Here is a 14,633-nt window from a genome sequence, read left to right on the forward strand (position 1 = left end):
GAGGGGGAAATGGAGTCCATGGCTCCCTTTTAGAATGTACAAGGGAAGGTCGAATTCCAAACTTTTTTCTCAAGTATACCCATTACCAAAACATATGCGCCACTTTGGGACACATGAGCATAGCCGCCGCACGTGGCTAAAGTCTACCCAAACTCTGTTTTTTTTTTTTTTTAGTTCCATGAGCAAGTCCTTTCTTATAAGTCAAACTCCTAATCTTGTTCCAAGATGAGGTGGATCTAGGATTTGAACTTTCTATTATTGAGCAAAATCAATTACATTTGTATTTTCCAGTTGAGTCTAAGGAAAGTTACTGATCCCAAATATTCCAAGTTCCTAAGTTGGTCACTTCAACTAAACACCACCAGGTACAAAGGAGAGTCCAAAACTGAGTAAGTTAACTACTCAAAATTGCAAACAAAAATTCAACTGGAATTGTAAAAATAACTCACTAGATCAAATCAAAGCTATCACCAAAATCCCCAACCACTATAAATTCGATAATTCCAATGTGACAGCAACTTCAACAACTCAAATATAACTATCGAGAAAACTCATAAAACAAACAGATTCAAAATACCAGAAAAATAATAATTCCATAACCGGTACACCACACAGATCATGAAATAACTAAAATCAAATCAATAGAAAGAACAGATGAAAAAACAGATGAAAAAACAGAAAGAGATGTAACCTTTCCGCTGATGATGAGCCAGCAATCTTTGGTCTTGTTGTGCTTAGCGACCTCCTCAAATGCATGAAGTTTCCGATCTGACGCCATTTTTTCCCTGCTACTGCAACACCGGCAAAATCACTTCAAAACACAAAACAAATCGAACTACATAAATACTGCATCAAATAAAATTGAGAATCTCTATGAACTTCTACAAATACTCACGAGAAAGAGACAGAGAGAGAGTTCTTTGGATTCTGTTTCTCTCTCCGATTGTGCACCCAACACCCTTTTTGCGTGTGGAGGCGGAAGTACAGGGTCAATATTATTATAGAAATTCAGATACGAAATTGCCCTTCAATTTTAATTGAAATTACGCCCCCCTTTTTAGATTCCGGACTTTGTTTTTCCCTGGTTAGTGGCTGTTGAAGACTTGAAGTACTACACTGCAATCTCACCTAAATTCAAATTAATTATTCAGATATATTCTAATTTGTAATATTACGTATTTTACTAGATTTTAATATTTTCTGATATGTTCAAATATATGTATTTAGAATACATGGCGTCAAATTTAAGTGTAATTTATTCTAGATACATTGTATCCAAATAAATTCGCACGTATTTGAGATACATAACAAATCTCACTCGCCTTTATCGTCTCTCTCCCATCTCACTCGCCACTGCGAATCATTCCAGATACATGCATATACATGTATCTAATGTGATTCGCATGTATAAATACATACAAATCTCACTCGCCTTCCTCCTCAATTTTGTTCGCCTCTCTCCCTATTTTTGTGTAACTGGTAGCAAAAATATATGAATCTAAGTTGAAGATATACGTAAAATAACTCTTAATTAGTAGTAAGATATGTAATATTTTAAAAGTATAGGTAATAATAATATATATGAGTATGACAATGAAGTATAATTATGTAATTTTTCTTTTTATATATACGAGATAAAAAAATTATTTTCTTTTATTCAAATTATAACATATGAGAAACATTGTTTTTTTAATTTGTGATTATACAAGATAAAATTGATAAGGACATTTCATGAAATTAGTTAGTTTATCCTCTCTGTATTTAATTAGCTACATTCACCATTTTCCTATAAATATTAAAATACAATAATTTTAAACTTAATTAATATTTATAGTCAAACATAAAATAAAATAATTTTATATTTTATTTTAAAATTATTTAATAGTGTTTCAATATAGCTGGGAGGCTGTGATCCATCTATTTTTATTAAAAACATGCCACAGTGAAAGTCACGTGTGTATTACCATTTTCTTATTTTTGTCCATTATTGTGATGTGCCAGCCAGCCAGCCAGAAAAGTTTTTTCTTCTATTTTTCTGGGGTTATGACTTTTAGTTGTGCTCTACGTCCTATATAACGGACATCGAACACTTTCTATGTTATACGATAATTAAGAAATTATGAGTATATTAATTAATTTTATTAATTTTTTTTTTATTCATATTTTTTAGTCTTTTTCTAAAAAATAAAATAAATCTACAAAATTTTGTTTAAACTTTCAAAGGTCATATTAGTTGTAGAGGTAAAATGAGAAAAATTAATTAATTATTTCTCAATTTAATAAATAATAAAATAATATGAGACAAATATTTTTAGTAAAATGCTCATCTCACAGAAAGGGTAGGAGTAAATGTAATTGCTCTCTTTTTGGTTAATTACAAGTTGCTTCCATTTGTGTTAAAGAATGACAAAAGTCTCACATTGGTGGTTAATGAGATGGGTGGACTTCTTATAAGGCTTGGGCAATCCTCCTCCCTTTGAGCTAGCTTTTGGGGTGGGAGTTAAGTCTAAGACCTAATTTAACATGGTATCAGAGCAGGGCCCATCTGACCCAATGTTGGGGGGGGCCCAAAATCAAAATTGTCCACGCACCAGATGTTAAGCATTGGGCGTGAGGTGGGGTGTTAAAGAATGACAAAAGTCTCATATTGGTGGTTAGTGATATGAGTGGACTTCTTATAAGGCGTGGACAATCATCCTCCCTTTGAGCTAGTTTTTGGGGTGTGAGTTAGACCTGAGACATAATTTAACAATTTGCTTGCTAAAGTTTTCCAAAGTTAGCGACTTTTCTTCAAAGATTTCTAGTTTCTTTCCAAGGGAAATTCCTGAAGTAACTTTCTTGGCTTTCATATGAAATTTCTATTGAACTTTATTTTTTGTTCATGTGGATAGTCTAGTTTATTAGTCAAGGAAAGGAGAAGACTTTTAATAGAGGTTATCTTAGTCGCTATTAAAAATCACTTATAATCTTTAATGGTCATATTTTGGGATTTTGTAGCAATTTTTGTCACCGCTAAAGGTCTAGTTCTTTTGTAGTGAATCCTATATGAAACGCTTAGGTGAAGGAATTAGTCTCATTTGGCTTGCCACGTCTCTAAAAAAAATAGGTATTTAACTCTTGAGGGTATTTGTGTTCTCTTGAGATAAAAGAAAAGACAACATATAAATGGTCTTTTCCATTATTTTATTAAATAACTATCCCAAAAAAATAAAACCTAACATCTCAAACTTTGTGATGGAACCAACGAGGGTAATGAGGGTTGTGGTGGAATGATAAGTACTCTTTCATCCTTAACCAAGAGGTCTCGGGTTCGAACCCCCTTGGGCACAGAATTGCCTTTAGAGAGTGCTTTACCCCCCAATGTAGGACTTCCCGACGCGAATCCAGATTTAGTCGGGCTCCAATGTGAGTACCGGACACCGGATGAAAATAAAAAAATAAACTTTGTGATGGAGAGAGAAGCATACAAATCGTGTCATGATTTTCACATGGACCTTCCTTCGATAATTATGTTAGGCTTGGAAGTGCACGAATGAGGACCAACTTATTTTTTTTCAATAAAATGATTGTGTATATATAATGTATTGATATTATATAAAAAAAAAAAATTAATTTAATTTTATATGAGTTAATTTGACTAGATACAAAGTTCTTTTTTTTAAAAAAGGAAGAATTTTTTGAAATTTGTGGTCTAAAATAAGTAACAGATATTTGTGTGACTATAAATCATTTTGTTAAGACTAATAAATATATTAAAAATAAATTTTTCATTAAAAGACGTTTGGGCATGCGATTTCATATTGCGATATGAAATTATGAAATGAAATCAGTGTTTGGACATGTGATTTCACGCTGATTCATCTCATGATTTCATATCATGATTTGAAATCTCAAATTCTCCAAAAAGCATGATTCGAGAATTTCAAATCCCGATTTGAGATTTTTTTTAAATGTAAGAAAATTGACCCTCAAGTTTATATTTTGTAAAAACAACCTTACATTTATATCTACTAACCATTTATTTCATATATAAATAAATTAAATTTATAATTCATATCATTACTTTTTAAACCATTTATATCTCATATAACGATTATTCTCACCAACATAAAAATTATTATTACTTCAAATCAATTCCTAGCTACTTTACCATTTATATTCACCAAAATTCATTACTCTTTATCAAATTTATTTACCAACCAAATTGACCAACAAATGACTCAAAATAACAATGTTGGTTCGTCTTCTTGGTCATATGATCGAGAAATACAAATTTAACGTGAGAAAATTGTATGTACTATGTGAGAGTATTATATTAAAAACTAATACACTACAACTTATCTTCAGTTTTTTTTTATTGGATTAAAGTTTATTTGATAAATGTTGGGATAAGGGTCTGAAAAATACCCCAACTTTGATCGGATTTGTTGTTGTGATACTAAACTTTCATAAGGACCTATTACCTTCCTAGACTACTTAATACCGTTTTTTACCCCCTAAACTATTTAATAGTGTATTTTAAAGATATATATGTGCCCACGTGGACACATTACTATTTATAATTTTGGCCATTTATTTTTTTATGGTCCACGTGGGCAAATATATATGTTTAAAATACGGTATTAAATAGTGTAGGGAGGTAATAGGTCCTCATGAAAGTTTAGTAACGCAACAGCAAATTCGACCAAAGTTGGGGTATTTTTCAAATTCTTATCCCATAAATATTGCATGTTTTTTAATAATAGATTTGTAATAGTGATTATGCAATTTTATAAATTTATGCTTATTTAGTAAGATTTTATAAAAAATTGAGACATTTTAAATATTTTTATAACTTATTGAGTTTTTATGTTTTGAGAAAACATAAAACATAAAAAGTCCAAATCACATGTGTTCACATCCGGATCGTCCTAGTTCGAGAAATACGCCCCTAACGGCCTTCGAAGGATGAACATAATTTAGATTTTAGGGTTACAGTAACCTCAAATAATTCTAACTAGAATCAAATACATATTGTAGAGTTCCAACTAGGGGTGTCAATGGGACGGTTCGGTCAGTTATTTTAAAAAATTATACCAGCCCAATTTTTTTTGGTATTTTGTAATGTATAACCAAAAATTAGATTTTTTAAAACCATCCCAATCATATCGGTTTCTCTTCGGTATCAGTATGGTTTGGTTAATTTTTCTTTTAAAATATCACTTCAAAATATAGTATTTTCAAAACATTTCTTTCGCAAGTAAGTTCTTGAGGAAACACTTTAATTCTTCACCAAGAAGTCAAGAATGTACAACCTTTGATGTCGTATTGTTTGATCTTAAACATTTAATAAGAATGCTTGCATATATTTTCTCATATTGTTTGATGGAGTATCTATTATAGTATATTTTAAATTTAAACATAATAAGTAAATGCTAATTAAAGAGCAAAGACCTAAAGTCGTCCGGTCACTATAGGCCTAGGACTTGGGTTATATTTATATTTGAAAAATATTATAAAATATATTTATATATTAGATTTAACATATTGTTAATATATAAAATATATTTACATACATGTAAGGTCATTCAGTTCGGTTTGAGAATTTTTTGGGGTTTTTTTTATAAAGTAAAAAGACCATCCCTATTATTCGGGACGGTTGTACACTTAAATAAAAATCCATGATTTTATTGATTTTTTTTTATATAAATCGGATCGGTCGATCCTTCGTATTCTTTTGACATCCCTATTTCCAACTAGAATTGAAAACGTCCTGCAGAGTCCCACAAATATGTCTACAAATGTTCCCTGCTACAAGGCTTATCGGAGAGCAAACTCGATGAAACTCAAAGACGAGACCTGAAGTACTCATGCTTCCACCTTTACGATTTTGTGACTTCAGATTTACATATTTGATCCGTGAAAAAAGAGATGAAGGACATATTTGGTCTCACTAGGCGTGCCAATTTGTTTGCAACAAAATTTAAAGTGACAAAAAAAATAATTGTGATCACAAATAAAATATCAAGCAACATAGTTTTTTTTTGACAAATAGTGCGGGTACAATTCCGCTCCTCTCTTGATTCTTCTCTCGTAATAAGATCTCTCCATAATTTGAGGGTCGTTAGTGGCGTATTTCTCGAACTAGGATGATTTCGATTTGATCACTTTATGAATATTTCATGAATTTGTAAAATATTCAAGATGTCTTTTAAAGGGAATATAATAGCTTTTGTATAAGCCTGAATTAAAGTTTAGAGTTGAGTAGCCTCCAAGAATTCTAATTAAAATTTAGCACACCTTTTAGAGTCTCAACTCGAATTGACACATCTCGTAGAGTCCCACAAAATTTCAATATCTACTACATCTCCAAATAAAACTTCAATTTCATATTATGATTTATATCGCATGGGCACTCGGACCGTTAATATAAAAGTGTATTTTTTTTAAATCGATTAAAAAAATGAATTATATAAACCGTAAAAAGAAAGTATAATTTTAGTTTGATGTGAAATTTAAAATAAAACAAATATTCTTTAATTATAAGATGACATATCCGTGAAAAAATAAAATAAATTATCGTATTCATACTAGAAAGCCGAAAAGTGTCATTAACTCGTAACATCAGAATTAGTTGGGCAGCGGGTGCCATGATTGCCCTCATCGACCCAACGTGTGGCTACCTGAAGCCCAATTAGTGTCCTTTAGCATGGTATCTTCTTTTCTTTTCTCTTTCTCATTTATCCCTTACCAATAATTATCTTCTTCTTCATTTACATAACTTCATTACTTTTTTATCACCATAAATCTTAATAATAACAATAACAATTAATAAGGAAGAAAGAGAAATTGAGTCCCCCATTTTGTGTCTCTCTCACCATTGATCCTCAGTCAACACTCCATGCCTGCTCCCATCACCAATACTTCTTCTTCTTCTTCCTCCATCCGCTTCATGGGTCTCCTTAAACAACCTGATTCCAACCCTAACAACAACATCCTTGATGAATTCGACGAGAGCGATGTTTTCTGGTCTGAATCCCCTGATTCCACTGTCGTTAATTCCTTCTCTCCCCCTACACCTACCCGCCACCTCCCTCAACGGCCCCCTACCCTCTACAAACCTTCCAATTCCGGTCTCTCCGCTGCTCTTACCGACGACCACCACCCTCTTGTCCGTCGTAAATCTACCCTCAACCCTTCCGTATCTGCCACATCTGCTGCTAAGATGATTCCGCCGGTGTTTCGTTCGGAGAATTCGAATCCTAATTCTTACCCTAAATTTCATCAATCTGCTCCGGTGAACGTGCCCGTCTGGCAGAAGAAGGATGGACCGGTGGGTGGATTAGACCGGTTTGATGAGGTGGAAGATGAGGTGGAAGGGGAGGAAATGGTTCCTCCTCACGTGATGGTGGCGCAGTCGCACGTGACGTTCTCTGTTTTTGAAGGCGTTGGGCGGACGCTGAAAGGAAGGGATTTGCGGCGTGTTCGTAATGCTGTATTTCAGAAAACAGGTTTTATTGATTGACCCTATAACCTTCCTACCCCCAATTAACCAAAAAAAGAGGAAGAAGAGGTTAATCAATTTGTTATATTTGGTGATTGAATTCTGAAGAATAATATTAATTTCGAAGGAGTCAGTTGCTGTACGTTCATTTCAAGCTTTGTATATTAGAATTTGGCCTTTGTTGACATTCTCATTTGGAAAATGGTTATTTAATTGTAATTACGCATTATGGTGAAGTAATCGTCGTCCCAAATACAGATGTTTCTTTTTTCTGTTCAATATAATAGCTTGATTTTTGAATGATAAAAAACTTTCCTTTTGGGGAACTATGATAATGCTCAAATTGACATTTGGTTATTATTTTGATTCATTCAAAGTGAACTTCTTATTATTTTAGCTCAATAATGTAGCAGCAGGGGAATTACTAATTCGTTCCAATCCTTGGAGACTGGTGTTCGTTTGCCCAGGTAGATAGTGATGAATTCACTATTTTTTTTGTTACATAAATGCATGATGTAAATACCTAACCTTCACTTGTTAACCCTTCTTATCTGAAAATCTTCCATGATGGGGACCAGTGAGGTCGATTTTGGCGCGAACTGCCTAAGAAAAGCATACAGTAAATGCTAAAAGTTGATATAATGATACCAATTATACTAAGCAGAGATGATAGGTAAAACTGTCAGGAAATTTACAAGGTATATACTTGTGGGGTTTACTACATGTAAACCGATACATGTAGTGACATTTACAGCTGAAAGTGTCACCTTTCCATGGCCCCTGAATCAAGAGTTCATAGTTCTATTGCAGCTTTTATCATCTTCAGAAACTTGATTTGGCATTTTGGATTATAGTTCATTTAAGCGTGCTTTTACTAATGATTCCAAGGAATCTGCACACCATAGGGTTAAAACAAAAGTAAAATCTACAGTCTAGTTCTGGGGTTCTAAGCAATATGGCGGAAATGTTAATTAATTGAGATTCCAGCGGAATTGTACATGATTTGTATTTAAGTTTATTGTTCTTATGTTGTACGTTGTTTCTTGGTTAGGCAAGTCTATCCAATTTTCTTTGATGTTCACTGTCAAAGTTTATTCTATTGTAAAAAAGCTTATTCTGTATTATTCCTCAGTGCTTTGTAAATTTTCATCAATTGTTCTGTGGATCCAGGTGACTGCCTCTGGTAGAGGCTGAAAGCTGACTCGTTTATGTGTATACTCTATTACACTCTGATGAATGACATTTATCTGTGAACATTTAGTTATTGTCGAGTGTTTTGTAACCTCGAGGCATTGTCATCAGCTCCCTGCATGGTTAAAGCATTGTTTGTAGATGTTTACATGGATCATATTCCGCCTGCATTTTTGGGGCTGTGTGGGAAGAAAGAAATGAGAGATATTTTAAGGACAAACGTACATTCATCTTTTGTTTCAAATGTATATGTTTGCAGTTGTTATAATTCTGGTGTAATTTCTCTTTTATATTGATGTGAACTCTAATACCGATTCAATATAGTCCTTTTTGCCAGTTTACAGAGAGGAATGCTGATCCTTTTTTGCACATAGAAGAATATATTCATTTCTATCATTATTGTTCTCTGATCTGCAATAGTGGTTGAAGAGATTACCACCCAGGAACCGGAGATTTATATTCAATTCTCATTTGATGAAATTACTAACGCATGAACAGTTCACGGTAACAAGTTATGCATAAACGTTGATTTGTTGTCTGTTCTTCTGAGATTAACATGCAGAGAGGACAGTCATTACAAAGTTAGTCATTTGCTCTGTGACGGAGTTCATTGACTCAGACAAATACTAGATGTTCTTGACCTGCAAATTTCGACATTGATAGAGTATTTATATGATTAGCTGTTCGCTTCTTGTACTTCTTCTTATTAGGTTATGCAGTGATTAAGAATTGTATATTGTCTTGTGCTTAAAGATGCTTTGTTTGGATGATTCCAGAAGGTAGATTTTTCAGTTGAAAGTGACTTTTTTCTGGAATGTATGATAAAGACACATTTAAAGGCAGTTCCAGCAGTACAAACACTTGTTTATTTTGTGGATGTGAGTGATCTCAGTAGGACCCGAACACGGATACTATCGTCGGCCGAATCTTTTAAATGCGTAGTTCATTTGATACAATAATACAAAGTGGTTAGTATCGTGATGAAATAAAATTCTTTCAGATCTGTGATCAGTCCCACATCGCGATGGGTCTAAAGAATTTTTTTCATCATTTCAATTTGATGCGTGTTCGAAATTCCAAAAAATTGAGGGTTCACAAAAATTATTCTTGGTTCTCAACTTCCCCAACTTAGCAAGTCAGTTCCAATTTCAAATCAAAACAAAAAGAAGATTCTGTTTCCACGCAAAAACAAGCGTTTTCTGTACTCACGCTTTCAGTAATCTAATATATGCAATTTTAGTTCTTCAAGCAGGTGTTTGGTCATGTTTCATTGAGAAATTTGAAAAAAAAAAAAATTTGTTTTCAAAGTGAAAAATGATTTTTGAAATTTGAAATTGTATTTGGTGGAACACAAATTGAAGTTGTTTGAATTTGGAATTTAAGGCCAAATGTATTTTTCAAAATCGAACGCCGGTTGAAAAAGTGAATTTTTTTTGGTCATAATAACATACCATTTTGATCATTTTGCAAAGTATGAGCCGAAGAAATGACTTATCGGACGATATACTAGGGGTGTGAAGAACCGACCAATAAATCGAACCAAATTTCCTTTTATGAGACAAAATTTCTTGTTAGGTATTTTCCTAATGCTGCTGCCTTTTGTGCTAAATCGAACCAAGTTTCCTTTTATGAGACAAAAGAAAGCTTGTTAGTTATTTTCCTAATGCTGCCTTTTGTAAGCTAACATCAGACTAGCTATTCTTCTATATTGTACCTATAAATGATAAAACTATTTGTTTGGTGAATCCTTAAAATACGTTTCTAAGCTATATCCAGTTTCTATACTTCTAAGATGTTTTTTTTTTGGGGGGAAACACCTGCTCCTTAGTTTCAAGAATCAGGAAATTTCACTATGTCTGTCCGACTGTAAAAGCCATACAAATTGGAGGCCTAACTTTGAGTAAAGCAAGTACTGCTGATGGAAGAATCCATAATCCATCACCACAAATAAATCCTGAAGCCACTGCAGGAATCATCAAATCTGCCTTCTTGCTATTGAATTTATGCCATACATATACGATCAAACTCCCCGCAGCCATATCAATTGCAAAGGAAGCCCCAACAAGGAAAGGCACAGCCATAGCCATTGGGAGAGGAACCAATTTCCCGACTCTTTCCGGGGCCATGTCTCTCACCAAGTTGGCAAGTATGGCAAAGGTGAAAAAACCATAACAGAGCTGCAAGCAATGGAGAGGCAGAGCTGAGAATCCTTCAACACCTAAGATTGCCATGTTTCTATAGATGAGTGCATAAGGAGCTTTGTACTCCCCATTGGGATCCCCTACATCAAAAGATATGTAGAATAGGAAAAATGTAAGAGGTGCTACGACACAGCCAATGGCAGTCCCAATAGCTTGGCTAAGTAACATGGAACGCGGGGATGTCAGGGTCAGATGGCTCGTCTTGAAATCGTGCATCAGGTCAGAGGATATAGAAACCATGGATTTAATCAGTCCACATCCAATAAGTCCAGCAACAACACCGTTATCTTTCCCGGATAATGCAGCAAGCACAAAGAGAGCTACTTTACCGTAATTATATGCCATATTCAAGTCTGTTAGACCAGCACCATAAGCATTGCAGAAGCTCAAAGCTGGTGCAAAAACATAGGCAACGAGCACGTAATACCACTTCAACGCAGGGAACATAATTGGAATGACAATGATGGAGATGAGGGAAAAAATCAAGTAGCCAATACAAGCTAGCCAGAAGGGAATGCTCTCTCTGATGAATATTTCGTTTCTCTGCAGCTCTTCAAGTGGAAGATTCTTGGCTTCTGAGGATGCTGCCAGAAAAAAGAGTGTTAAATAATAGAATTTCAACAAAAGGAGACAATGTTTTGCCCCTCTTCTCATTAGCTAACATAAAATTCATTCAATATTCAACTTCTTTGTTGGAGCACACATCTTTGACACTTGACATTACCATCAAATTTCATTACTAATGGAGGAGAGCACTTACGTGATTCAGGCCTTTTTGTTTTCAGCGTGGCATATATGTTTCTAAAAGTGAAATAAAGTGTCCTGACAAAATTGTAAAGGCCATCTCCCAGGAGAAGAGCAATGGAGATAAAAACCTGCATACAAATTTTATGGTTTAATGAGAAAAAAAGTAGAATGCTTATTTGATTCGCGGTCAAATTAAGCGCCTAACTTATTTGATCTTTTTTCACAAACCTTGTAACCCATTAGACTCTTCATACTGCTCTGTGGTAAACTTGAAGAGAACCAATATCCGTTGCGATCAGCAAGTAGAGGCCACATGACACCCCAAGAGAGCACAGCTCCAAGAAGCAAAGAAAAGTTCACAAGGTGGGAACAAATCATTCCAGCTCCCACATAAGTCATGTCGAAATCGAAGAAAAACCTGGAATGGTATAAAGTAGTGTTAGTTGTATTGGAGAAATCATTCATGAGTCACTAAAACATATATCATCAAGTACATACGTTTTCTTCCAAGCTTTCAACCCGAATGTGGGGAAGTTGGCAAATCCACATTGATCTCCACCAGAATAGAACCACTGAAAGAAACTCCAGAAGAAGCTGAATGTGAAAACTTTCATGAACCCTTTAACCTGTTTCCTGAAAATTTGAAGAAAACAATTTTCATTACTCAAGAAAGGCTAGTTTCGCATGGCAAGTTAGTCCTAACTCCTAACTATGATCTTGCATACTTGGCCAATTTATCTCCCTTGGGTGTATGAAATCCATTGATTAGAACAGCAGTCGCAGTTCCACTTGGATAAGGTAATTTGTAGTCAATTATCATGATCTGCACCACAACAAATAAATAAAAATTCAAGAATCAGTTGAAGGTGTGTACCTAGACTATGTACTTGTAAGATTTGATTACAAGAATACGTGATGAATCATCACTAATATCCGAAACAATATTTGAAGATTATTTCAATTTGGCTCATTATTTCAATTTCAAAAGGGTATTATTTATTTCAAATATCGACCAATTCATGTCCAAGTGCCTACTAAGTATTTTAACAAGTGAACAAGACGAAGACAGCTGAAAGATTGGAAAATACCTTTCTAAGAGGAACCAAAGCTAATAGCCCAACAAAACTAACAACAAAGAGAAAACCAATCATCCAATCAAGTTTAGGTTCCTTATAGCTCCCTGGTGTATTGCCACTTGTATCAACCCCAGCTTGCTGATATGTGTTCTTATTCAGTCCCAAAAGATATGATCCAAAGCCACCTAAATTAACACAAACAAACAAAAACCAGAAAAAAAACAAATGAATCCCAATTTCGAATGCCTCAAACACGCCAATCAAAAAGGCACACAGTAAGATATATCTGCTAGAACAACAATCATGCCTCAGTCCCAAAAAAGTTCTGAATCTTCACTTCTTCATTTAAGCTCATCATACTAAATAAATGATATATTTCTACAACAACAACTAGCCCTCGGTCACAAACAAGTTGGAGTCGACTCTATGAATTCTCACTTTTTATTTAAACTCATATCATCATCAAACTACTACGCTTCAGTTCCAAACAAGTAATCGGGGTCGTCCCCATTTCTTAACATCAACATACTAAAAATCATACAAAATGACAAAAAGAATCTTACCTCCTACAGCAATACTGTAACATGCAACAGCACAAGTCTGAATAATAGTATTCTCCTGTTTAGTAAACGGAGTAGATGTAAAATTCGCCTTTTTTAGAATTTTAGTCCATGACTGTAGAAGCACATAAGCAAGCAGAGCAGCTGAAACATTGAGATTTGGTACAAGTCCAGTAGTGAGATTAAGCTTCGTTACAATCACACTGTAAATAATTCCAATCAAAACACTCGCAACAATTCCTCGTACTGTAATCTGTTTAGTCCATGGAGGAATTCTCTTCACTTCATCATCACCATCTCTCATTTCTTCCGTTACTTCTTTTTCAATCTCCATTAATTCTACACCAACTCTACTCATTTCTCCCTGTCAATTTTCAATTCAATCACTACACAATCAAAAACACAAAATAAAATAAAACATGATGGGTTTTAATAGATAGAAAAGGGTACCTAAAAATGTAAGAAAAATCCTTTTTTGATGATTCTTGAAAAACGTGCTGAAATGGATTTGTCAGTTGTTCTTGGTGGTGAGTTATTGCGATCTCATCCACCACGAGAAACGGTGAAATTGGACAAGATTTACAGAGAAATTCAAATTGAAAGATAAATATTTTACCCATAGAATGTGGAGGTTGTTGGAATTTGAAGAATATGAAGAGGAGAAGGGAATTGATGTACTGCATGAGTAGTACAAAAACCCAAAAATATGTTTTTGCAGTACAAAATAATCAAAATCCCAACCACAGAGGTCTGAAATAAATGTCGTGATTCTTATGTAACAGGTGGTCGGCTTAGATGAGAATGCTACTCAATTCTCATTTTTCAAATCTTATTTTTGTCTCTATTTGGAAAAAAATTCACAACTTTATTAGCCAATAAAAGTGCAAAAGTTATTTATGGATCGTTAGGTACGTAGGATAGGAACAACTTACTAAATATCTATCGAGAATAATCTCAAAATAACTTATTCGGGCATTAGGATAGATTTCTTGATAAGAATTACTGCAATTGATAAGTTGGGTATGGTTGTGGTTGTATATTATTTATTATATTTATTTATTAAATAAAGGAAATAAAATTGACTAACTACTAAATTGACGTTACGCTGCATCCGCCATGGTTGACCATTAGTTCACTGTGCAGTACATTAAATAAAGTACATATTAAAAACAATATTGGAGAATGATGTAATGAAATTTTTTTTCTTTAAAGTGGAATATTTTACTATATTAATAGTTGTAGTACGATTTTTATGAACTTTTTTACTTTAAAAAAGAGTCCACGTGTAGTTTTCTTTCTTTATCAATAATCAATTCTATGATTAATAATTTACGAAGTGTATATATATTGAGCCAATCAACGAATGATCGTTTCA

General features: G+C 33.9%; 3 protein-coding genes across 3 annotated transcripts in view; 1 reads left to right on the forward strand and 2 right to left on the reverse strand.

The window, feature by feature from the left end:
* Window positions 1-989, reverse strand: part of LOC107061245 (cytochrome b5 isoform E) — a 3,361-nt gene extending 2,372 nt beyond the window's left edge. The window contains exons 1-2 of the mRNA XM_015310118.1: window positions 896-989; window positions 692-791 (exon numbers count right to left, since the gene is read on the reverse strand). Of these exons, the coding sequence (XP_015165604.1) occupies window positions 692-778 (87 nt within the window). The 5' untranslated portion in view covers window positions 779-791; window positions 896-989. The remainder of the gene's footprint in view (window positions 1-691; window positions 792-895) is intronic.
* A 5,731-nt stretch (window positions 990-6,720) lies between these two features.
* LOC102587607 (uncharacterized) lies at window positions 6,721-7,783 on the forward strand. Its single transcript, XM_006350434.2, has one exon. The coding sequence runs from the start codon at window positions 6,881-6,883 to the stop codon at window positions 7,502-7,504; it is 624 nt and encodes a 207-aa protein (XP_006350496.1). The 5' UTR covers window positions 6,721-6,880; the 3' UTR covers window positions 7,505-7,783.
* Window positions 7,784-10,479: 2,696 nt separating this feature from the next.
* Window positions 10,480-14,002, reverse strand: LOC102599824 (metal-nicotianamine transporter YSL3-like). The gene is made up of 8 exons (XM_015310117.1): window positions 13,709-14,002; window positions 13,262-13,622; window positions 12,711-12,883; window positions 12,348-12,445; window positions 12,121-12,255; window positions 11,851-12,040; window positions 11,636-11,750; window positions 10,480-11,459 (listed from the first exon to the last, which is right to left on the reverse strand). The coding sequence occupies exons 2-8, from the start codon at window positions 13,614-13,616 to the stop codon at window positions 10,525-10,527; spliced, it is 2,001 nt and encodes a 666-aa protein (XP_015165603.1). The 5' UTR covers window positions 13,617-13,622; window positions 13,709-14,002; the 3' UTR covers window positions 10,480-10,524.
* Window positions 14,003-14,633: the final 631 nt, after the last annotated feature.

The sequence above is a fragment of the Solanum tuberosum genome, unplaced genomic scaffold (genome assembly GCF_000226075.1).
Source record: "Solanum tuberosum cultivar DM 1-3 516 R44 unplaced genomic scaffold, SolTub_3.0 scf00126, whole genome shotgun sequence".
Lineage (NCBI taxonomy): Eukaryota > Viridiplantae > Streptophyta > Magnoliopsida > Solanales > Solanaceae > Solanum > Solanum tuberosum.